General features: G+C 51.9%; 1 protein-coding gene across 1 annotated transcript; it reads right to left on the bottom strand.

The window, feature by feature from the left end:
• Positions 1-13391: 13391 nt before the first annotated feature.
• LOC119252134 (MHC class I polypeptide-related sequence B-like) lies at positions 13392-23655 on the bottom strand. The gene is made up of 6 exons (XM_037519361.2): positions 23549-23655; positions 16684-16944; positions 16146-16433; positions 15369-15629; positions 15119-15256; positions 13392-13805 (listed from the first exon to the last, which is right to left on the bottom strand). The coding sequence occupies exons 1-6, from the start codon at positions 23607-23609 to the stop codon at positions 13684-13686; spliced, it is 1131 nt and encodes a 376-aa protein (XP_037375258.1). The 5' UTR covers positions 23610-23655; the 3' UTR covers positions 13392-13683.
• Between the last annotated feature and the right edge of the window lie 1458 nt (positions 23656-25113).

Raw genomic sequence — 25113 nt, 5'->3', positions numbered from 1 at the left:
TTTTAATCTTTCCCAATGATGTCGTTTTGTAGAGCTCGGGGTCCTGGGGTTCACTCTGGGAAAGGTGTCACCAGAGCTCCTGTTTTCAGCCGCACGCGGCGAGTTTCTCCACGAGACAGGAGACGATGGTCATATTTAAAGAATAAGCTTATTAGAGAAAGGGAAAGGGACAGGTTTGCTGAGAGCGGCCTGCAGGGTTGCAGGCGGGCGGCCTTGAGGAGAGCTGCCTCTGCTGAGGGAGGTCAGTGAAGAGAAAGTCCCAGCGTGGCACAGGTCATGGGCAGGCAGGAGGGCTGCTGCCCTGCGGAGCAAGAGAGTGGGGTGAAAAGAGGCACCTGCATAGTCACAGGTGGGCAGAGGGAGTGCTGCCCCAGCCTGTGCAGAGACTGCACTGATTATAGTCCTCTTCTCTTTGGGGGGTCACTCCTCCGTGGAGTGGCTGTTTGTTGCTGATGTTGGGTAACAGGCAAAATTAGAAAGGGACCAGAGATTCCAAGGTGGCCCAATCTCAGTATCTTTACCCTCAGGCCTGTGCTCCAACTCCCTAGAGCATGTGATCCTGCTTTGGGTCTCCTGCCTTGTGATAAGGACCTGATGCCTAAGGGTCACGCCTCTACAGCTGGGTTAATGGTCATATTATTCCCTTGACCCCCACCTCCCTGTGTGAGTCAGGTTTTTAGTCTTGTGAGGCCTCCTTTCCAGTTTTTCTATTCTTGTCCTCCATCACCAAGACTTAAGCACTTGCTACACAGTTATAATGCCCACTTACACAATATGTATTTTTTTAAAGATTTATTTATTTATGCATAGAAGAGCTGAGGTGGAGGCCAGAGGTGCATGGAGTGAGGATTCACCAGAGACAGAGTGAGGAGAGGAACAGGCAAACTAGTGAAACACACTGCTGAGGGGAACAGCAGGCAAGACAAGAGAGAGTTCTGCTGTGCCATGTGGGCTAGCTCGATGGCCAGGATAGAACTCATGCTACAGTGGCTCCCAACACCTCATAGAGTGGACTTAGCCCCTTGCACTACCAGGGAGGCACACAATATGTATTTTATTTTATTTTTTAAAAGATTTAATTTATTATTTTTATTTATTATACAAGCACTGGGTACAGTCAGAAGCGCGGGAGAGTGAGAGAATTCACCAGAGCCAGAGCGGGGAGCAGAGGCAGGCAGAAGGGACCTAAGTCCACTGCTGGGGGAGCAGCGGGCAGCAGGAGAGGTCTGCGCACCCCGGGGAGCCAACCAGCGCTGCAGAGGCCCAGCACTCAACCGCTGCGCCGCTGCTCAACCGCTGCCGCCACCGGGGAGGCCCACACAATATGTATTTTTAAAGAGAAAACTTGGAAGAATATTCACAGGGTTTTGACAGTGATATCTCCAGGGGGTGATAACTTTCACTTTGTGTGAATGTGGTATTTTATCTCTTAATGTACATTTGGATTCATGGGAAGGGAGTGAGGGAGAGACAATTTATGATGGAAAATATGAAGTTAGTTAAACTCCCTAAACTCCAACAGGTGTTTGAAAACCAAAATGTTCACTAAAATTCAGTACCAAACTTTTTCTTTTAAGATAATCCTTCACATTTTAATAGCATTGACTCTTTCTTAGGTGCTTTAGACACACATGTAATCAAATACTTATAGGAGGAGCAGGTATAATGGAAAGAATAAGTTGTGGGTAGGCAGGAAAGTGCCAGGCTTACACTCAGACCAACTTCAAAACGGACAAATCGTTTTCCTGGAGGATCCAATTTTCCCTTGTAAAAGCTTGAAGGATTTCAGCGCAAGTCTGAAGAATGATACTGACTTTCTGTTCTAAGGAAGTTTCCAGAATGTTTGGGCAATGGCAGTGTCTGTGAGACCATCAGCCCATCTGGGCAAAGCTCCCTCATGTGGAGCACAGAGAAACTGCACTCCCCAGTCTGGGGCTCAAAGGGGCTTCCAGGCCAAAGTGGCAGCTGTGTTCTCTCTGCTCCAGTGAAGGTTGGGCAGCAGCAGCAGGGAGATTGAGGAAACACAAAAAAGGCCTAGAAAGGAGGAAGGACAAAAGAAGTCCCAAAGCCCCCGCACTCCTCTTCTTTTAGAGTGGACAGTGTGGGCCTGGGCAAGCCTGAGAGGCCATGACCTGGGCTGCTCCTGGCAGGCACCACTGCTGACCCCACACTGGGAGGAAACTGTAAAACAAATGCCTCCTTGGAAAGTGACTGCTCATCTTCCACTCTGATGGGTGCCAGTTTCATCTGGAAAAATTAAAACAGGGCAGGGCTTCCCCTGGTGGTGCAGGCAGTTGAGCGCCGCACTGTGAAGCTGTCCGGAGCCTCTGCACCACGGGTTCCATCCTGGCCAGCCGGCGAAGGTCCCACATGGCGCACAGACCTCTCCTGTCTCGCCTGCTGCTCCCCTCAGCAGTGTATTTCATCAGTCTGCCTGTTCTGCTCTCTGGTGAATCCTCTCACCCTCCCGCATATCTGGCCTGTACCCTGGTTCTTGTATAAATAAATAAATAAATCTTTAAAAAAAAAAAAAAGAAAAGAAAAGAACAATTAAACAAAACCAAGAGATAATTCTGGTTTTGAACCAGACTCTGGCTTCAGGAGATCCTGCCACTCTCCCCATTCCTCCAGGGCCTGGGGACTCCCCGCAGTGAGGCAGGGCTCCATCAGGCCCCCCTGGCCCTGGATGCCTCCACCTGCTGCCAGCCCCATTCCATGTCTCCACTTCCTCTCCTTTCCCCTCTCCCAGCTTGCCCCTGAATTTCCTGGCCATCTTCAAAGACCTTGACTGAGTATGATTTCAGGAAAACAAGAAAGACAAAGACAACAGAGAACCCCTGCAGCTCACCCATGGCTCCCTCCTAGACCCCAGCCCGGTCCCATCCCTCTCCCAGACTCTCACCTTGGCACTGCACGCAACAGTTGGTGTTATGTGACACGTGGCTTTAAGTCAGGAGATGGGACAGTGATAGCTGGTGAGCAGTCATGGAGATCCCTGCCCAGCCCCCAAATTTAGGGCTGCTTTGGAGAGGAGGGTGAGATTGAGGAGCCACTGACCCCACATCTACTGATCACGTCTACACAAAGGGACACTGAACCGTGGTCATGACAAGTCCCTTCCCTGGGGCCAGGCAGGAACAGCAGAGCCACCAGGTGCATGTTGGATTCCGTCACAGAATATCAGTGTAACAAAACCGCATGTCCCATTGTTACCTATGCGATGACTCAAATACAACTGACATCAGAAAACCACAATCCTACCTCAGGTGAGATCACTGCATTGGCTGTAGACTCTGTGGGGGCTGGAGGTAGAAAGAATCACTCCACTGGGCCCAGAGAGACCCTCTCATTCAGCAGCGCAGTGAGCTCTTTTCGGGGGGGTGGGGGGAAATTTAGAATTTCCTTGGGTCCCTCAAGGTTTAAACTTAATCATTGATTATACAGTTGTTGACTCCATCTTTCAACACCTGACCACAATTTGCTTTGCCTAATTGTAGAATCTAAACTCTTCCAGAAGCAAAAAACAAGAGACTGACCTGAGCTGTTCACCCCAACTCTTGGCTCAAGAATCATAAGATATTTTAAAGCAATAAAATCCACGGATGGGTAAACAGTAAAGTCTCCATCCGCAAAGGTTTCAGATTTCCAACTTGCCTAGCTTCACCCCAGTCTTACCATTTTATTTATTTATTTATTTTAAATGATTTATATATTTATTTATACATGCACTGGGTACAGTCAGAAGCGCGGGACGGTGAGGAGAATTCACCAGAGCCAGAGCGGGGAGCAGAGCAGGCAGAAGGACCGAAGCACACTGCTGAGGGGAGCAGCGGGCGGCAGGAGAGGTCTGCGCGCCATGTGGGACCCTCCTCTGGTGGCCGGGGAGCAGCCGGGGATCGAACCGGCGCTGCAGAGGCTGCGGGCAGCTTCGCAACCAGCACTCAACCGCTGCGTCACCAGGGAGGCCCGCAGTCTTACCATTTTAAAAGCGAATGTCATTGCCAACTGTCTCTAGGTGTCATTCCTCCCCCTGTCTCCTGCCAGGTCTCTTGCCTGGGAGGAGAGCCAGAGTGCAAGCCAGGCACTGGAACAGAAGCCGTCTCTGTCTCTTCCTTTCTCATCTTCCTCCTAGCTCACATGACTGCCCTATAGTAGAGCCTCGCCTGGGCGCTCAGTACCCACCTCCACCACCCACCCCGCAGGTTCCCAGTGGCCAGGCCAACGCGGCTGCACATGTGGGGGCAGGGAGCAGGGTGCCTCCGCCTTTAGGGAGATGCCGCTGCTACAGGCTCCAGCTTTCTGCTCCTGTACATTCCATAATTGTCTGAGATTTAGCAGCTTTTACCCTCCTCTTATGAAAGAAATGAATTCATAATCCACCCTTGCTGTAGGAGTCCGCTGAGCAATAAAGGCAACACTAAGAAAACCATCCATGACCATTGATTGATTATATGGACAGGGTCCAAGACAGATGGGAGTAGCTTGAAAATTATACCATGCACCTGCACGGGAAGTGCTCCCTGTACATGTGGCCGACATGTCCTCCCCTGTTCCCGATAAAACTGATTACCCTTGGGTCTCTTTGAAGTCCCGGTCCCCTTAAAGATGAATACCCTGTGTTTCCCCTGGGCCCTGTTTCTCCTGCTGTTGTCACATAATCAATCATGCTGTGTATTACTGCTAATAAAAAGCAAGGGGGCTGCTCACTGAGCAGCAGAGTCTTGCCTTGCAAACCTGCTCCACGATTCCTCCCTCAAATGTGTCCCCAGAGGGTGCTAGCTTGCTCTTGACCACCAGAACTGGTGTTGCCAGTGCAGCATTTGAGACGCACCACCCTGATTCAGCCTAGTTTGGTTTCTAATATCAGAAGAGGGCTGTGAGGGAGAGACGGGGCCAGATAAAGCAGACCACACCTGACCTATCCTAGAACCCCACTCCCTAATTAGCCAGTGTTTGATTTCCTTGGGGTCCCAGGAATGGCAGCTCTCCAAGCAGGGGCCAGGGTCGGGGGCTTCGGGATGACCCAGACAGACCCTTCTACAGCTCCTGGGTGGCCTGCAGGCCCACAGGCTGCTCCTATACCTTCAGGTGCTCCCCACCCCTCTACATTCACCTCTGGGACTTGTTCTACTGCATCTTGGCTTTTGGGCCACTCATGTGGCCTGCAGAGCTCCGGGTGTGCGTCTCATGCAAAGATGGGGCAACGCAGTCTGACAAGCATGAGCAAAAATAGAAATACACCAGTAGGTGCATATGAGGGCCCTAAAATTTGGCTAATGGCTTCATTCAAATGCCCCCACACCAGACCTACCCAGGTGATTATTTTTCTGTTGTTGGGACCTGTGTCCACGTGGACACCAGAGGGCGCTCAGGTGCTGGCACTTCAAGCATTAGGCCCCTCCCCGCAAAATGCCTTAGCCTTTGGGCTTTCCAATTATACCACATTTGGTTGATTTCCTTCACAAAACAAATGTCAATTGTACATTTATCATGTCTCATGTTTCTTTTTAATGACGAGAGAAAAATGTGTAATGGAAAGTTAACACAGTTAAAAAGAAACATACTGAATTAAAATGGCAGTAAGTAATCTTTGTTCAAGAAACAATAAATTTCATACACAGCTTTTTTTTTTTAATTCATACAGGAAGGGGGGGGTACAGGCCAGATTCGTGGGAGGGTGAGAGGACTCACCAGAGACAGAGCGGGGAACAGAACAGGCAGACTGATGAAATACACTGCTGAGGGGAGCAGCAAGCGAGTCAGGAGAGGTCTGCAGCCCCATGTGGGACCCTGGCCGGCTGACCAGGAGGGAACCTGCACTGCAGAGGCTGCTGACAGCTTCACAGCACTGCGCTCAACTCCTGAGCTACCAGGGGAGACCCCACAGCTTTTTATTTTAAGGTAAAAAGAAATCTTTCTGTTCAGAATCTTCAAGTTTATTGTTTGTTTACTTCACTTAATTTTTTGTCTTTGGAATTATTTTTCTTTTTCTCTTTTTTTTAATTTAAAGATTTATGTATTTATGGATAAAAGAGCTGGTGCAGACCAGAGGTGTGGGGGGTGAGAGGATTCACCAGAGACAGAGTAGGGAACAGAACATGCAGATTGACTGAAAAACACTGCTGAGAGGAGGGCCTCCCCAGTGGCGCAGCGGTTGAGCGCTGGGTTGCGAAGCTGCCCGCAGCCTCTGCAGAGCCAGTTTGCTCCCCGGCCACGGGAGGAGGGTCCCACATGGCGCGCACACCTCTCCTGCCGCCTGCTGCTCCCCTCAGCAGTGTATTTCGTCGGTCTGCCTGTTCTGTTCCCCGCTCTGGCTCTGGTGAATTCTCTCACCCGCTGCATCTCTGGCCTGTACCCCAGCTCTTGTATTCATAAATAAGTAAATCTTAAAAAAAAAGAAAGACAAAGGCCAGCTCTCTGATGCAAAGGCACAAGGGTTAAAGAAACAAGCACAGGCCTGAGATTTATGCAAGGACAAACAAAAAGGAAAAACAGCTCCCTCACACACCAGAGGGGTCCTGAATGGGTTGCAGATGGTGAAGCCAACTTCAGGGTTTTCATAGTTAAGCTCAGGTTTTGGGTCAGGGGTGAGCTAGTATCGTGCAGTGTCTGATGGGTCAGCCTTGGCCAGTGTCCTAACAGAGATTAACCGGTGACAGTGTTATGGGCTTTTTTCTTGTTATTGACTTTTCTCTCTTGTTATGTCTCCCAAGGGTCCCATGTCTCCAGGGGTCCCAGCCCGTATCCCTCCTGTCACACCTCCCAGAGCCCAGTCCCTACCTGCCTGGCAAGGTCTAACCCCTCTCGTGCTTTGCTGCACCAGGTGTTATGATCCTTAACAATGGACCATGGAGACCACCCATGAGAGCATACCAAGAACTATCTATGTCTCTCTTTTTTAATTTTCTTGGTGCTTCATTGTATAGATGCAATGATTTTTAAACAACAGTCCCCGACTGAGAGACATTTGGGTTCTTCATTTTTCCATCCTTTTCCTCCTGCTTTTACACACTATTGCAGTGTACTTTTGAATATAGTTCTTTTGCAGGTAGACAAGTGTGTTTGGAGACACAGTCCCAGAATTGGGACTGCCAGGTGTGTGCATTTTTTAATTGAATTAAAATTAATTTTAATTTTTTAATTAAAATGGCCAGAGTGCAACGTATCTGAGTATTTGTCTGGGTGCGGCTATTTTTCAAACTATGAAAATACACAGAGGGATATGCGGAGGGACTCGTTCTGTTCAGAGGAAACAATCTTAAATCCCGGCACTGAATGAAACTACAGCCTGGAAGAGGCGGTGAGAGCAGAGCACGCAGCCCAGGTGGGGCCCGAACCCCACGGACATTTAGAGCAAAGGAGAGTAAGAAGGAGCAGTCAGTGTGGCAGGAAGGAAACCAGACCTGTAGATTGTCACCATAGCTTTTAAGGGGCAAAGGAGGTAAGGAAATGATCACCTCCATTGGCATCAGGAGCATCACGTGGTCAAGATATGCATAATGCCATTCCAGTATGCACACCCTAAAGGAGATGGGGGTATGGGGAACCTCAGTACTTTCACTGCAGCAATGTCTGTGACAGAAACAAGCTAAAGGTCACAGAAGAGGAGATAAATCCTAGCCCATCCTACACGGGACACTGTTGTGCAGTGAAAAACAACAAACTATTTGTGTAAACAAGGATTCATCTCATACACACTGTTAGCTGGAAAAGCAAGCTGGGCAATGACATGTTTTTTTGTTTTGTTAAAGATTTATTAATTTATGCATGCATGCAAGAACTGGGGTAGGGCCAGAGGTGTGGGAGGGGGATGAGAGGATTCACCAGAGACAGAGTGGGGGCAGAACAGGCAGATTGACCGAAGTACACTGCTGAGGGGAGCGGCGGGTGAGTCAGGAGAGGTCTGCTGTGGCACGTGGGCAGTTCCCTAGCCGGGGATCGAACTCGCGCAGCACTAGCTGCGAATAGTCTCATAGGTTGTGCCTCAACCGCTTGTGCCACCAAGGAGGTCCAGAGAATGACATGTTGATTATGTGTTTTTCTCCCATGGTGTGAACTAAGTGACTGCTTACATAAATGTGGGATGGATCCTGTTTGTATTTTTTCCCATGCGTATAATGTTGCATTTTCATGACAGGATATATACACTTTGTAAATCTGTACTTTTTTCAAATATTGAATGACGTATTTTTGAATTCTTTAGATTTTAAATTAAAGAAAAGCACTTAGGTTTTTTATTTGTATAAACTAATAAAATATTACATATAAAGCTATTAAAATACATAACTGAGTACAAAGAAAAGAAATAATTTATACAATTTAAGCCCCACCCAAAGGAGAGACTTAGAAAAGTATAAAGGGAAGCACCAAATTCTAGACCCCTCCCTGGCAGGCCCTGCCTGTGCAGTGTTGGCTGAAACACACACATCAGAAATGAATCTGAGCATGGTCTGGGGTCTGCTCTGTCCCCTACATGCAACAAACACTATCACATGTGCCAAGTATCAAACCTGGTGCTGACCCCATCAAGATTTCTGTTTTGCTTTTTTTCCTAGCAGGACAGTTTTTTTTCCTTCTAGTAGATCTACATCTAGTTTTTCTTTCTTCTAGTAGATCCAGTGAAATTTGTGAAGGAAAGCCAAGGGATTAAGTAAAAATAAATAAGAGGAGAGAGCAGCCTGGCGTGTGAGGAAGCTGCTGAGAGGTGTAGAGAGATGACACAGACGTTTCCGTCTCAGGTGATGACACAGAGCATGTTAGTGACCTTGACCGGGACAGACTGACGCTCTTTGTCAGAATGTTTGTCATACGTTTATCTGACAAAGGATTTCTATCCAGAGTGTATACAAAACTCCCATGACTTCATAATAAGACAAATAACAAACAGCAAAAAATAAAGATTTAAATAGGCATTTTACAACGGAAGATCCATAAATGGTCAATGTGTATATGAAAAAATTCTCAACATCAGTAGTCATGGGAATGAGGAGGCAACGCCAAGATGGAACCACCGTGAGAAGTCACTGTGCTCCCATAAGAATGGCTAAAAGTGAAAAGATGAGTAACAATCAGGTTGGCAAGGGCTGGAAGAAGCTGAATCTCATCCATTCCTCTAAACATATAAGACACCCACACTGAAACAGTTTTGTGTCTTTTCATAAAGTTACTAAACTAGAAATCTAGAACCAGCATTTACATTCCTAGATGTTACTCACAGGAAATTAAGATCTGGAGCCTCCCTGGTGGACTATGGGTTAAGTCGCAGCACTATGAATCTATCTGCAGCCACTGCAGCACGAGTTCCATCCACTGTCGACCAGGGGGGTGACCCACATGGCGCAGCAGACCTCTCCTGTCTCACCCACTGCTCCCCAAGCAGTGTATTTCAGTTGATCTGCCTCTTCTGCCCCCGACTCTGTCTCTGCTGAATCCTCTCACCTCCTGCTCCTCTGGCCTGTACTCCAGTTCTTGTTGTCTAAATATATAAAATCTTCAAAAAATCAGTATTTTTTTAAAAGCCTATGACTAGTAAGAAAATATTAAGGGCCTCCCCAGTGGCGCAGCAGTTGAGCACTGGGTTGCGAAGCTGCCCGCAGCCTCTGCGGCACCGGTTCGATCCCCGGCTGCTCCCCGGCCACCAGAGGAGGGTCCCACATGGCGCGCAGACCTCTCCTGCCGCCCGCTGCTCCCCTCAGCAGTGTGCTTCGGTCCTTCTGCCTTCTCTGCTCCCCACTCTGGCTCTGGTGAATTCTCTCACCCTCCCACGCTTCTGACTCTACCCAATGCTTGTACAAATAAATAAAAATAAATTAAAAAAAAAAGAAAATATTAAAATGTCTAATTTACACAGAACCTGCTACCATCTTGTCAGACATCTGAGCACATGGAGGAATTGGAAGCCCAAGGACCCCTTGGTGAACAGCACCCCGGGTGAGCCTCTGGCTTCCAACAGCTGAGGTGATGTCCGCGGTTTAGGTGATGTCCGCGGTTTAGTCCTTAACCCTGGGTGGCCCTGACCAGCACACAGGAGAGGAGAAGCCTCCCTCCCCACCAGCAGGCGCTGGGCTTCTCCTGCAGGGTGAGGAACAGTATCTTCCTCTCTGTAGGCCCATCAGGGACAAAACTCCCTCAGAATGGGGAGGGAGGCTTAGCTCTCCCCTGAGCACGGTGACAGGGATCTCCCAGGTTTGACATCCTTCCAACCCATATAGTCCCCCTCAGGCTTTACTGCTCTGTGGGAAGTTGGACTCAGGCCTGGGGATCAGTGAAGAACATCAAGGGCAGGCTGAGCTCAGGTCCTGCTGCTTGACCTGGGCACAGGAAGACTGTGACCACAAGAGGATGATATTGGGCCGCGCCTGCTCCCATAGGATGCCAGGGCTGACTGACTTTTGCCTGGAGGATGTTGTCCCTGAGCCTGGAGCTCAAAGTCAACATCCTCCTGCCCAACGCTCTGGGTTCCCAGTTCTGTATCCTTACCCCACTGGGCAAAAAAGTTATTGAGCTTTCTACTCTCACTAATATTGCCAGCAAACTGGAACCCACCTAACATTACATTAAATAATATATAGAGATAAAATAACCAGTAATTAGCAAAGGCTCCTAAAGGAGTCACACCATCTAGGTTTTCTCCTCTCAGAGAGGACACAGCGGGAGCCACGCCCTCTGTCTGCGTCAGGGGCAGGGGCAGGGCCAGGGAGGGACCAGAGTCTCTACAGAGTGGGTACATAAAAGAATCCAATCCAGATGGGCACATGTAAGAGGGGTCCAGGAGAAATGAAGGTAAAATAGGTAAAATACCTACAGTGTCCTCACTTCTTCAAAGTCATACAATAGAGGGGCCTCCCTGATGGCGCAAGGGGTTAAGACGCAAACTAATGAAGCTGTCTGCAGCCACTGAAGCACGAATTTGATTCCCGGCCAGGGAACAACCCACATGGCACAGTAGACCTCTCCTGTATCACCCGCTGCTCCCCTCGGCAGTGTATTTCAGTCAGTCTGCCTGTTCTGTTCCCCATATTGTCTATGTGAATCCCCCACACACTTGTGCCTTGTACCCCAGTTCTGGTACGCATAAATAATAAACCAATCTTAAAAAGAAGTCGTACAATAGAATAAATACCTAAGTCAAATTGTGAAAGTACATAGAAAATGACAGAAAAGGGCCTCCCCGGTGGCGCAGCGGTTGAGCGCTGGGTTGTAAAGCTGCCGCAGCCTCTGCAGCACCGGTTCGATCGCCGGCCACTGGCGAGGATCCTATATGGCGCAAACAGACCTCTCCTGTCTCTCCTGCTGCTCCCCTCAGCAGTGTACTTCGTCAGTCTACCTGCTCTGCTCTCCTCTCTGGCTCTGGCGAATTCTCTTACCCTCCCGCGCTTCTGACTGTACCCAGTGCTTGTGTAAATAGATAAATAAATCTTTAAAAAAAAAAAAAAAAGAAAATGACAGAAAAAAAACAAAGGCAATTATGAACTCCAGGGAGAATAGAAAGTTGTGCAGCAGCTACAAGGACTAATATTTACATATAAGACCACTAGTTATGGAAAAGAAAATACTGAATGACTCACTAAATATAATCACTCTATGGGAAGCTATCATTTTGTGAAGGAGTGGGAAGAATAAAAGAAAAAGAAAATTTCTCTATTAACAATCACATCAGTCACTGATGGATGACATAACCAGAACATCAAGCAGCAGTACTAAAGACACAGAATTTAGACATATGAAAGTAAAAAGCCAATAGAATCATCTAAAAATATTGAAAATAGTTACCTGGAGGAAGGCAAAAGCTGAGAAGAGGACTACAAGGGTGTCAATTTCAAGAGAAATCTTGCACAAATATTTGCATCTTAGAGTTGTGACTGATTCAAATAAAAGCAAAAAGTTGCTTGAGTATGAAGTTTACTTAATGACAACTGAATGCAAATGACACTTGCAGCTAGCTGAAATGCAGAAATACCCAAATGCAAGCCTGAATGCTGCATGACATCAACCCTGAATAAAAACACGAAATACGTCAACACACACAATCTGAAAAGATGTATCAGTGAATTCTCTTTTCCAATTTCCTTACTGTTCATGCTGTGAACCTAGGTGAGAACAGGACCCTCACCCTCCTCTTCCTTCCAGGCAGGTCTTGCTGCCCACTGGGCTCCCCTCAAATGTTAGGTTGTGGGTGGTGCAAACCCCCACCTCAGTGCTGTCATCAGTGTTTAACCTGGTAGGTGTTAGTCATTCCTGACCAAGAAGAGTACCAACAGTCGGTGTGTCCTCCCAAGTGAGGAAGCAATATCCTCAGATGGGGAACCCTTCATCTCCCTTGCAGAAATTTCCCTCTTACAGAAATCTCACAGAACTTGGGGGGAGATGCTGGGGTTGTGTGTGCTCATCCACATCCATGTTCACTTCTCTCCTCAACAGTCTATACCCGCCCGGAAGCCACTTCATCCCAGCGGACTGGCCCCTGTTCTGCGTGGTGTGGGCTGTTACAGGGCAGGGGTGGGGCACCCCAGAAACCCCCAAACCTGCCTGCTAAATGCCTCCTGCCATCTGACTCATCAACACAAACATGATCTAGTGCATGAGACCTTCCCCGCAGAGGAACTTTAATACAATTAGTGTGCAATAGAGAGAAGGAAAGAAGCTTCCAAATCAAACAACCAAAATTACCCATCCCCTCATGGGTAAATGCCCAAACAAGGTTGGCCGAAAGCAGGACTGCTGAGGCCCAAAATCTTGCCACAAGTCTCTGGCACTTTCTGGTGTGGAACCATGGGAAGGGGGTGGAAGGGGCCAGGCAAGTCTTCAAGGGAAGGAGAAAAAAATCAAAAATGAAATAAAGTAAAAGCTGCCATCATCAGCCTCCCCACGGCCTCTCACACATGTTTCTGTCTCAAGTGTCTCCTTCCATGTCCCTCATCCCTGGTACAAGCCAAGGCCAAGGAGCAAGTGCAGCTTCTTCATGTCTCGGCCCAGTTCCTCACCCAAGATCCCCTTCCTGCCTTCCCTGGTCTTCTCTAGCTTCTCCTCCCTGCTCAACCCCACCCTTCCTTGGAGGGGGGGGGTGGTGGGCGTGTAGGAACCCTGGGGATTATCCTGTCACAAGGTAACCCCAATGCAGTGTCCCTGTCTCCTCCCAAGATCAGCTCTGCTCCTTCACGTGAGCTCCCACCATCAGGGCAGATTCCCTCAGGCTCAGCCTCTGAGCACTCTGCCCAGATGTCCCATTCCAGCTTCTCCAGGCCTTTGTGCTTTCCTGTGAGTCTGGCAGGACTGGGAGCTGGGGAGCGGGAGCTGAGGATTTTTAGCACCGTATCTCCCTCTCCATCTCCCCCAACCTCACACTATCCCTTTCCAGTCACGTGAAATAATACACACACCAGACATGTATGTTTAAAGATTTATAAAATTATAAAAATTGAAATCTATAGGTATGTACCTAATATATACACACATTATATATACATATATACACACTATATATATACATATTACATGACCTGCACAGAGACACAAAGTGACAGAGCACAAAGAAAAGCTGGTTGTGGGACTCCTCAGGAGGTAGAGAGGAAAGATAGAGACAGAGAATGCTGTCATCTAATTTCAGATGAGAAAAGGGAGGCACCGAGAGAAAGTGCTGGTGAGAGGAGCGCAGGCAGCGAGTCCAGGCCGGAGGGTCAGACCCTAAGCACCCCCAGTTGAGTCCCTGGACTCAGGTGCTGACAAAAGACGCTGAGAGCCCTGAGCCCCGGCACTGTGAAGGTCCGTTCTCACCACTTGGCTCAGGTCTTCCCCACTAAAGGGCCCTGGGGAAAGAGACACCAGTGAATGCTCAGTTGGCTGCAGAATATTGCCTCCTGTTCCTTCAGGAATTTCCCTTTTGATTGCTCCTGACTCCACCCCATCATCACCTGTCCCTGCCCCCAGCACCACCACAGAGTGAGAGCTTGGGCTACTCTCCTCAGCTCCCAGCCTCCTGCACCCCAGGGCCACTGCCTGCTCCCCCACCAGTCCCCCACATCCTGACCTCCCCTGCAGCTCAGCCTGCTCCTGCTCCAGCCCTGCCCAGAAGCTCCTAACTGCATGGCCACTGGGATCTCAGGTGACGAGCTAGGTGGCTGATGGATTCTGGGGCACCTCACACAGGTCAGCCCTTGCTGGGACCCTCACGCAGCCCCCTCAGGATCTCAGGCCGCACTTGGCCCTGGTGCCTGGAGTCTGAGCTCCACCCCATGCTGCTGCCTGGCTGAGGCTCCCAGGCCCTCCCTCCTGTCCAGGCACTGGCTCACAGCCTTAGGGGTCTGCTTCTCAGTGCAGTGAGGGACTCTGGAGACCCCTAGCCTGAGGCTAGGTCTGTCCTTTTTGACCCTGGACTGTCAGTGTCACCACCCCCCCACCGCCCATCTGGAACCCTCTTAAACAGGGAGCTCCCCAGAGAACTCCTGTTCACTTTATATGCATCCCAAGACCCGGCACTGGAGGAAGCCCCGTTAAGGCTAACCAGTGACACCCATAAGCCTCTGCTTTGGACTTCAAGTTCAAAGAAGGAAATTTGGAAATTAGCTCATGACTTTCATATTCTTTTTGCGTCCAAGTCTCAATGACAAAAGCAGCAACATTCTGACCCAAGGGGAGGGGGTGTCAGGCAGAAGAACAGGAGCCCACAGACCTGCTTACCTGAGCCCCTCGCTGTAGGGCTCAGAGCCCCAACTCCACAGAGTTTATTCCACCCACTAGGTCACAGGTGCTCCTATTGCTTGTTACCCCGAGTCCAGGATCACACAGGCCCACACGTAACATGCCCATGGTTCCCAACACACCCCCACAAGCCCTGGGCAGCCTGACAGCAGTGACAAGCCTAAGGAATCTGAGCAAGGGACATGGCCTCTGCCACCCCCATACACCTCCCAAGAGGGAGGCCCCAGCTGCACACTCAGGGACCTGGCTCTGGGCAGGGTTAAGGGCACAGAGGTGGCCCCCAAACCCGTCACAAGGACCCCACTTCCAGCTCCTGTTACAGAGGCCAGTCATCCCTCTCCTAGCTGCAGAGTGGGAGATATGAGACCCTGGTCACAGGCAGAAGAGCCCCTCTCTTGCCACCCACAGCCCCGTATCTCACCTGGACGCTCCCCAGCTGATGTCTTCCTGAGCCGAAAGTTATAAAGAAGGACAGCAGCGACAAGGACAGTGAAAGTGGCAGCGACAGTGATACCCCAAGACATAGCTGGCCATGGACGCTGATGCACCTGCACGTTTCCTAGAAAAGGTCTTATTTTAACCTGGGTACCCAGTACCAACGCCTGCTCTCCACCCCCATCCTGGCTCCTGGCCCTACAGGGTCCAACCCCGACAAGAAACCCCAGGCTCACCACAGGTCACAGTGCAATTCCAGTAATGTTCCACAGAGCAGGTGACCCTCTGCTCCTCTCCTTTGGGAAGCCTTAGGGCCACCCAGGCCCGATAGGTCCCGTTCTCATCACACGGGACACCCCCAGGCAGCTGGGCATCTGGGCTCAGAGGCTCATCGTCCTGCAGCCAGACCAGTGAGATATTCCAGGGAGAGAAGCCGGATGCCCAGCAGGTCACATTGACCACACCCTCCGAGGCCTGGCTGCAGGTCGCATTCACAGCTGAGGGTACCAGGAAGAAAGCACAGAGTCAGTGAAACACAAGGCCAAGCCCTGCTCCCCAGTGAGGGAGATGGAGAGAGGAATGACTGAGGCTGCTCCTCCCCACCTCCATCACTGAGCCCGGGGCCTTCCACAGGTGGTTCTGTACCCTGGGGCCCAGCTCCTCAGACTGGTGGAGGATGGCCCAGGACCCACATGCTGAAGCTGAGGAGGGGGAAGCGAGGGGTGGGCTCCTGCACGGGGGACCAGGAGGGACTGACAAGCTGGGAGCTAGAGGGGTTGACGTCCAGCCTGGGGTCATCCCCTCCTTCCTCACCCCCGCGCTCCAGCTCAGTGCTCTGTAGCTCCCTGGAGTCTGTGCCCTCCCCACCTCGTGTCTTCACCCTGGGGCATAACAGTGCAGGCACCTCACGACACCACACCCCTGAGACCATTCAGGCAGCCCATAGTACTGGAGGGTCCCCTTGGGCAGCGCTAGGAGACGGGCTGGGGGGTATGGGGTGCCCAGAGTCTCACCTGTTCTCTTAGTGAAGGCCTTCCAGGTTTGCCGATATCTCTGCAGTTTTCCACAAACGTCACCACGCACAAGGGCCCAGGAATTCTGGCTTCCAATCCTATCTGTGTCCCAGGAGTTCTTGACTTCCACAGCCAAGGGAAGAACCGAGGACTGGGGTGCTTCCCATTCATGGGTCGCCTCATTATAGAAGAGGAAGGGCTCCCCGTTATAGTAGAAGCGCCTGAAGGCCCTGGTGGTGTTGTCGTCATGGATCTCACAGCCCCGAACCTCCTGGAGGGAACGGGAGCCTACCCCCAACACAGACCCAGTGGTGACTCCCCCAGTCCTGTGTCCCCTGCTCCCCCAGGGGGGAAACTCACACCACCCCCGCCCCCACTCTCCCCACCTCTCCCTGTGCTGGCTGAAGAGACATCACCTCTGTGCTGAATCCACACACCTCCATTCTCAACCCCCCACAGCAAATCTATTGGAAAGAGACAGGCCCCACCGGCGGCCCTAACTGTCCTGGGAAAGGCCCCCCATGCTTGCCCCTCTCACCTCCACTCTGGCTCTGCTTTTCCCTGATATCTGCCAGCTTGCTCCAGAGGCCCCTCCTGTCCTCTGCGAAGCCACTGGTCACGGTGTCCCCCGGCTCAGCTCCCAGGATGACTCGTGCCAGCAGGCCTGGGGTCTCCGGCCTGCTGTTCCCACCGTCATAGCACAGGATGAGCTGATCGTCCAAGTGTTCCTTGGCAACGAATTGCGAGTACAGTGTTGCATCCTGGGTCTCTGTGAGCTCATACTGAAGCCTGTGGGGTCCTGGGGGGAGAAATCCTCAGTGAGGCAGGGATGAGCTACCTGAGCATCAGAGTTACTCGAGGCTGCGCGTCCTGAGCCCTGGAGGCCTGGGGGCTGCAGACAGGGCTGTGTTTGTAGGGACAGGAGGAGGGTTCGCAGTACAGGACACAGGCAAGGAGAAGGAAGGAGAGGAGCAAGGGAGGGGCAGAACTGGGAGGGAGAGCACAGGGACGGGGCGATGGACCAAGGGGACTGTACCTGAGAGGGGAAATGAAATTCTGTACAAAAATTAGCAACTATGTAAGAAAATAAATCTCAAAAAAGAAAGGAAGGAGAGGGGTGAGGGTGGATGAAAAGGATGGAGAAGGGAAACTGGGGTCAGAGGCCAAGAGAGGGGCACTGGGTCCCTAAGAGCGCTGGGGTTTCTTCTCAGAGAGAAGGGAGGGGACATGAAGGCCCAGGGCAGGGGTCAGTGATCAGTGCAGCTGTGGTGAGCAGCAGGAGGCCACATGAGCCAGGCTGGGCTGTGGTTCCTCCAGGACAGGTTGGGGAGATGGATGAACCTGTCTGTGATGGAGGAGAGACGGGTCTAGGGACTGCGAGTCAGCCCGTGGGCCCAGGGAGAGTTTAGATTGGGGAGGGGGAGCAGAACTTCAATGCCCAGCAGGTGGCCAGGGCACAGGAGGGGAGAGCTGCAGTGTGGGGTGATGCAGGTGGCGATGAGTCCCCTCCACAGACAGGGCTGTGTGTCCATCAGAGGCAGATGGGAGTAGGACCCGGGGGCAGGGGGCGGGAAGGCTGCCATAGGGTGGTGGATCTGTGGTGTGAGGAGCCAGAGCCCACTGGGGTCAAGGAACCCAAGGGGGTAAAGGCCTAAGAGGAGCAGCATCAGGAGCAGCTCTCAGGTCTGGGGAGGGCGGGAGGCTGGAAGATAAAGAGGCAGCTGGGAGACTGGTGCTGAGGACAGGACTGGGGATCAGAGATGATCAGGGCCTGGGTTGGGGTGCTGACCAGAGAGGAGGGTTTGGGGTGAGGACAGGAGGGGTGGGGAAGGGCCCATGCTGAGGGCTCAGGAGCAGGAGCTACACTGGCTGAAGGTGGGAGCTGAGGCCAGAGGATAGGGCAGGTCTGTACAGAGGCGCTGTGCCTGCAGTCAAGGCAAAGATGAGGAGCTCCCAGGCTCTCCTGGATGTGTGTGGGGGGGGGGGATTAGCATGGAGGGAGATACCAGAGGCAAAAAGCACCCTCTGGGCCTCCCCTGGTAGCACAGGCGGTTGAGCACAGTGCCGTGAAGCTGTCGGCAGCCTCTGCAGCGCTGGTTGGATCACGGCCGGCTGGCAAGGGTCCTACATGGCGCAGCAGACCTCTCCTGTCTCGCCCGCTGCTCCGTTCAGCAGTGTATTTCATCAGTCTGCCTGTGCTGTTCCCTGCTGTCTCTGGTGAATCCTGTCACCCTCCCGCACATCTGGCTTGTACCCCAGTTCTTGTATAAATAAATAAATTTGCAAATAAAGCACCCTCAGAAAGCAGGGCTTAGTGAAATGGGGGGGAGGTAGGATCCATCAGGTGAAGGCTCCTGGCAGGCAATGGTGCAGGAGGGAGGAAGAAAACGAGTGAGGAAGAGGACGACACCCTAGAACACAGAGAGGAGGAACAGCAGGGAATGGGGCAGCAGGGATGGAGGGGGAAGTAGGGAGGAGGATCAGCAAAAAGGGGGTACAGCATGGAAGGGGCATCAAGGATGGGGCATAGCTGGAAAGAGGGGGTGTCTGTGTCTACCTCACTCCTACCTCGCTCCACCTCCCCTCAGTCCTCTGAGAAAACTTGGCTGATGCTGTCCTCTCCTCTCTGAGACCCGACACAACTTCTAGCTGGAGCTGGTCTCCAGCAGGTGGTGCCCAAACAGGGACTGGAGAGGTAAGTTTCTTTCCATTTCCGGGACAGATAGGCTCTGCTCACAGGGTAAGGTGTGTACCAGAGCAGCAATCCAGAACGGATAAGTCAAGTGGGTGTCTTATCCATTGAGAAGCTATGAGCCATATTGAGTCTAAGGAAAGAGGACTCTTTATTGATATAATTAAGCATACACTTGGCTACGAGGGGCGTTAAAACCTCTCAGGCACAATTTGCTAACTTTTTAAATTTTGTTGAGATGTGTTGCCCTCGGTTTCCAAGGGATGGAACTCTGGATGCAAAAACCTGGACCAGAGCAGGAGAGGAAATGACCACCTATTATACTTTCCACGGACCCGAGAAGGTCCCCATAGATGCACTTTCACTGTGGGAGTTGTTACAGGACATGTTAGATCAAGGGTCTGAATTGGAAAAAACAAATAAAAAACTTAGGGAGTCATGGCTGTCTGTGCCTGGTGCCTCTGTAACTTTAGAGGACATCAAAGAAACCGCGGCTGACAGCCCTGTATTAACAAAGCAATTGCCTGAACAAATAGACCGGCTAAGCCTGGCTGGAGGTGAAACAAAAGATGTAAAACCAAAAGTAAAAGAAAAAATAGCCTACAGTAGTAGGGAAAGTGATCAGGATTCTTCAGATGAGGAAACTGTTTTTCAAAAGTCAGAAAAAAATTTCCGAGCCAGTACAGACCCCCTAGCGAGGGCATCAGCTCCTAATTATGAAACCACTCCAAATTCTGAACTGCTCACCAGCCCGGACCTGGCTGAGATCGTTAAAAAATATGTCAGTAACCTAGCCATAGGAAAGACAGATCTCAAGCCTCGCTCCGGTAATATTCAATCAGATCCTTCTGAAAACATACAGCCAGTCTCCAGAGAGAAACCACGAACATTATCCAGTGATTTGATGCATAAACCCCCCAGAGCTGGCCTTGCAGGTGCAATAAAAGAGGCAGAAAAAAAGGGTGATTTTACCTTTCGGTGCTTTCCTGTGCTCAATGTTGATAATCAACTGGAGGAGCCTCAATGGGAGCCCCTCCCCTTTGAGCATTTAAAAGAATTAAAAAAGGCAACTAATGATTACGGAGCTACTTCCCCTTATACTATACAGCTAATAGAGTCAGTGGCCAGTCAATTTCTCACTCCTCCTGACTGGCAAATGACAGCAAGATCTAGTTTGCCTGGAGGCATCTTTTTGCTGTGGAAAGCAAAAGATGAGGAAGAGGCACAGAGGCTTGTAAAGAAACGTAATAGGGAAGCAAAAAAGAAAGAAGATGAAATTCCGCTTGCAATGGTTATGGGCCAAGATGATTGGTATGAAAATAATGTCCAAATCTGTAGTCCACCATCAATCAGCCTTCCCCATTGTGCGTGAGGCTGAAGTTCTTGCATGGACCCGGTTACCAGCCGGTGAAATGAAAACCTCTGGCCTTAGTAATATCAAACAGGGGTCTGAGGAAACTTACCAAGATTTTTTTGTCTCAGCTGATAGATGCTGTCTACAAAACTATTCCTAATGAGGAGGCAGCTTAACTGCTAATAAAGCAGCTGGCTTTTGAGAATGCTTCAATCCCATGTCAGACTTTAAAAAGCCCAATCCTAAGAACAGGTGACCTTAATGAATATGTTCGCGTCTGTTCAGAAATCACTCCATTTTACCTTCAAGGAGTGGCTATGGCGGCTGCCTTAAAGGGACAGACCAGCAGCCAGTGGTTCACTTCCATTGATAAACAAGAGTGAACAAGCAAACAATGGTGGTGTCAGAACTTTTGGTACTTGTTTTTCTTGCGGACAACAAGGGCACTTCAGCAGAAATTGCCCCAATAAATCAGTCTTTGGGCCTCCACCAACCTCATTTCAACAGGCTGCTGGGAAGGAGGGAAAAAAGAAAGAGAAGGTGGCAGGAAGGTGAGAGTGTCAGGGAGGGGAGCAGCAGGGAGGCAGGCAGCAGGTGAGACCAGAATGGGGAAGGGAGAGAAGAGTGATGGAGGAAGAGGGGTACACATGCAGGACCAAAAAAAACAGAGACTGTCAAGGCAACCTGGGAGGGTGGGGCATTACCCGGAGAGCTGACCACAACTTTACTGCTTAAATAACATCAATACATCAAAAATATATATATCAGTATATCAGGAGGGGTGTGCAGCCAGCCAAGTCCCCCCTGACCTTCCTCAAGAGCCCCCCCAAAGGCTACACCCTTCCTGAGAAGGCCCCAAGGCAAGCAGGGGACCACTCCCAGACCCCAGAAAGGCCCAGGCTCCTGCCCACCAGGACCCATAAAGCCCCCTCACCAGCGGCCAGGGCTAGGGAGGGGCCGAGGGCAGCCAGAAGCAGAACAGGGCACTGGCCCATCCTGAAGCCGCAACCTCCCCTGCCCAACAGGAGTGAGCCGGCCTAAGCGGAGGAGGCCAAGGCAGCAGCAGAGACCATAGCTGCAGTGGAAGCAGAATGTCAGCTGGAGGCAGAAGCCAGGAGGGCAGGACCACTCAGGTGACCAGCGACCCGCTCACATGAAGGCCTGTCAATTGTTTTCCCTGCATTTCCTGCCCCTCCTGCTCAACCAACATGACACTAATGCCAAAAGCAATGACAACACACACAGAAGAACAGGGAACCTCCAGGTGGTGCAAGGGGTTAAGACGCAGCACTAGGAAGCTCACCTCAGCCCACTGCATCCTGAGTTGGATCCCTGGCCAGGGAGGTGACCCACATGGCACAGCAGACCTTTCTGACTTGCCCACTGCATCCTGAGTTGGATCCCTGGCCAGGGAGGTGACCCACATGGCACAGCAGACCTTTCTGACTTGCCCGCTGCTCCCCTCAGCAGTGTGTTTCAGTCAATCCACCTGTTCTGTTTCCCACTCTGTCCTGGTGAATCCTCTCACCCCCTCACTCCTCTGGCCTACACCCCACTTCTTGTATGCATAAATGAATAAATTTTCAAAAAAAAAAAAAAGGAAAACTACGGGCCAATCTCCCTAATGAACACTGATGCAATAATCCTCACGAACAGAACCCAACAATGCCTCAACAGGATAATATACTATGACCAAGTGAGATTTACCCCAAGGTCACTACATGGTTCAACATCCAAAAATCAATTATATAACTCAACCCATCGACAAAAAGAAAAAACTATCATCATATAAACAGACACTGAGAAATCATCTGACAAAATTCAACGTCCGTTCATGATGAAGGCCCTGGAAACCCTCGGGCGGAAAGGCACACGCCTGACCTCACATGGTAAAATTCATCTGTGACAAACACACAGGATGTCCCCTCTCACCACTGCTTCTCCGTGTAATCCTGGAGGCCCAGTTTACTCCTGGAGGAGCAACAAGGTAAGAGAAAGACACACAAGGAATCCAAACAGGGAAAGAAGATGGAAAACTGGGGCCTCCCTGGTGGTTCGGGGTTAAAATGTCCGCGCCGTCAGGCTGTGGCCAGAAGCCTCCGTATCAGCTTGAGCCCCACAGGCAGCTGAGCTAACCCAGGCCCAGCACACCTCTCCTGCCCAGCCTGCTGCGTCCCTTCTTAAAAAAAAATTTTTTTTTATTTATACAAGAACCGGGGTACAGGCCAGAGTCGCGGGAGGGCAAGAGTATTCACCAGAGACAGAGCGGGATGCAGAACAGGCAGAAGGACTGAAATACACTCAGGGGAGCAGAGGCCGCCACAAGTGAGGTCTGCCTGGCCATAGGGGACTCCCTGGCCAGCCAAAATCCAATTGAAATCCAATCCCAGTAGCTGAGCCCAGCCGAGGGGAGCAGCGGGGCGGGGCGGGGCGGGGCGGGGCAGGGCGGGCGGGGCGGGGCGGGGCGGGCGCGCATGTGACTCTGCGTCCTGCTACACCGCCACCTCGCCGCCACCTCGCGACTCTGCGTCCTGCTACTCCGTGTCCTCGCGACTCCAGTTCCTGCGTCCTCCCAACTCCGCGTCCACCGTGCAGCGCCTCCGCTTCCGCTGCAACAGTGACTGCGACTTTGATTGCAACTTTGACTACAACTCACTCTCACCCCCGGCCCCCGAGGGCACTCATCCGCTGCGCGGGCACGTAGCAGAAGAGGGGGGCGGCGCGCGCCAGCCTCACAGCCCTGCCCTCAACCCGCCGCCCACCGGGGAGGCCCTGCCGCGTCCTTAAGACGTGTATTTCAGGGCCTCCCTGGAGGAGCAGGGGTGAAAGGCAGGGCCACCCCCTACCCCGGCGAGGGCGCCCCTCCCCTCCCCCACCCCCAGCACCAGGGAGCTAACCGGGCTGCGTCCTGAGTTCCATCCCCGGCCGGGGAGCTGACCCCCCTGCACAGCAGCCTCTCCTGTCCGGCCCTGCTCCCCTCAGCCGCGCATTTCAGTAGCTCCTCCCGTTCTGCTCCCCACTGTCTCTGGTGAATCCTCTCACCGCCCCCCCACCTCTGGCTTACACCCCAGTTCTTGTAGCATAAATAAATCACTCTTTAGCAAAAAAACCCCACCACACTTGTATTTCAGTAGATGTGCCTCTTCTGCTCCCCACTCTGTTTCTGGGGAATCCTTTCACCCCCCCACACCTCTGGCCTGTACCCCAGTTCTTGTGCATAAATAAAAATAAATCAAAAGAAAAAAAACCCACAGACCACACCCCTCCTGACAGGGTCCCCAAGACACCCAGGGGACCCCTCCCAGTCCCCGGAACGGCCCAGGCTCCTGCCCCCCAGGACCAACGACCCCCACTCACCAGCGCCCAGGGCTGCGGCGGGGACAAGGGCAGCCAGAAGCAGAACTGGCCACGGCCCCATCCTGCATTGGCCTCCGGAGGCGCCGGCGACCAGACCCGCCGCCCCCTGAAGCGCCGGCGGCCAGAAGCGCGCCCACCTGGACTTTTTTTGCCCGACCTCTCCGGGCGACACCGGCAGAAGCATCCGCAGATTTGGAACCCTAGTCCCCGCCCAGAACAGGCGCCAGTGCTCCGCCCACCAGCAGCGCCACCAACCAGAGGCGCCGGCGGCCACAGCGGCCCAATGAGCAGCACAGGGGTCGGGAGAGCCCGGAGGACACGCCCCACAGGAAAGTCGGCCCCTGCTTTTTCAGATTTCAGACGAGAACCGAACACCACGGAGATTTTCAGCTGAGAAAGAAAAACAACCAAAGACGGGGCGGGGCCAGCGAAGGCAGGACCACGGCCCCGCCCAAGACCAGCCCTCAGAGCCAACCCTCAGGCCGCCTCTCAATTGTGTTCCCAGCATTTCCTACCCCTCCCGCCCCTTCCACAGCTCCCTTAGGAAAGCAAGCAAACAAACAAACAAAAAAGGTGGAGGGAGGAAAGCAAATACGTGGACGCAGGGTCCGGAGGTCTGTGCAGGGGAGAAAAAAATGGACAAAGCTACAAGAGCCTAAGTTTAGGATCCCAAAGTCCCAGGAAGCAGCTCTGAGCAGCTGGGAGGGGCCCAACCCCAGCAGCCCCCAGATCACTGCCCCTGGTCCCCCCACAGAGCAAGGCCTCCCCCAGCTCCTGAGGAGACTCCAAGGAGCCTCTCCTGCTCCCCCCTCCCTCCTTTTCTTTTCTCCCCACACACCTCCTGGCCTGCACCAGGGTCTCAGGCAAAGTCACCAGAGACTTGAAGAGCTGGAATAATGCAGATCTCTGCCTCCTGGGCCTCTGGGAAGCCACTTCCAAAGCTGAATCCCTCAGGCTCCAAACCCTCTAAGCCTCCAAAGCCCCACAGCCATTCTGATCTCCTCCCCTCTCCCTCCCCCCTTCCAACTCCCTGGGCAGTGCCCACGTGCAGGTGGGTGTCAGAAGCCCTGGTCTAGTCCATGATCTGACCCTCCCTGCTCTTTCCTTAGTACCGTCTTTCATCACAGTGGTGTAAGCTAAGAGTGCAGGAGGTGGAGGGAAGTGTTTTCCCTCCTCTCCCCCCCAGGCCCAGGAGAGCAAAGGGATTAAGGGGAGACCTGAAGGTGGAGGGTGGGGGCCTCATTGGTCCTCATGGACAGGAGCCAGGGGCCTTTTCCAGGAGGTGGGAGGGTCCCCTGGGAGTCTGGGTGACCCTCTCAAGAGGGGTGTGGTCTTTGTGTGTGTGTGGGGGGAGGTTCTTGAACCCATCTTACCATCCTACAGCCCCACTAATTAAGACACGAGCCACTCAGGATGAGGAGCTCTGTCATGTCACCTTTGTCTCCCTGCCGTGCTTTTTATTGTTAGCCTGGAACTCTGCCTGTCTCTACTGGCCTATAAAACCCTGCGTATGGAAAAGGCATGTTGCACAGTTTTTAACAATTTCTTATTTTTCAGTCACTTTA

This window comes from Talpa occidentalis, unplaced genomic scaffold (genome assembly GCF_014898055.3).
Source record: "Talpa occidentalis isolate TD23 unplaced genomic scaffold, MPIMG_talOcc4v2.1 talOcc4.2, whole genome shotgun sequence".
In the NCBI taxonomy this organism is placed as follows: Eukaryota; Metazoa; Chordata; class Mammalia; order Eulipotyphla; family Talpidae; genus Talpa; species Talpa occidentalis.
This window is presented reverse-complemented; position numbering and strand designations above follow the sequence as displayed.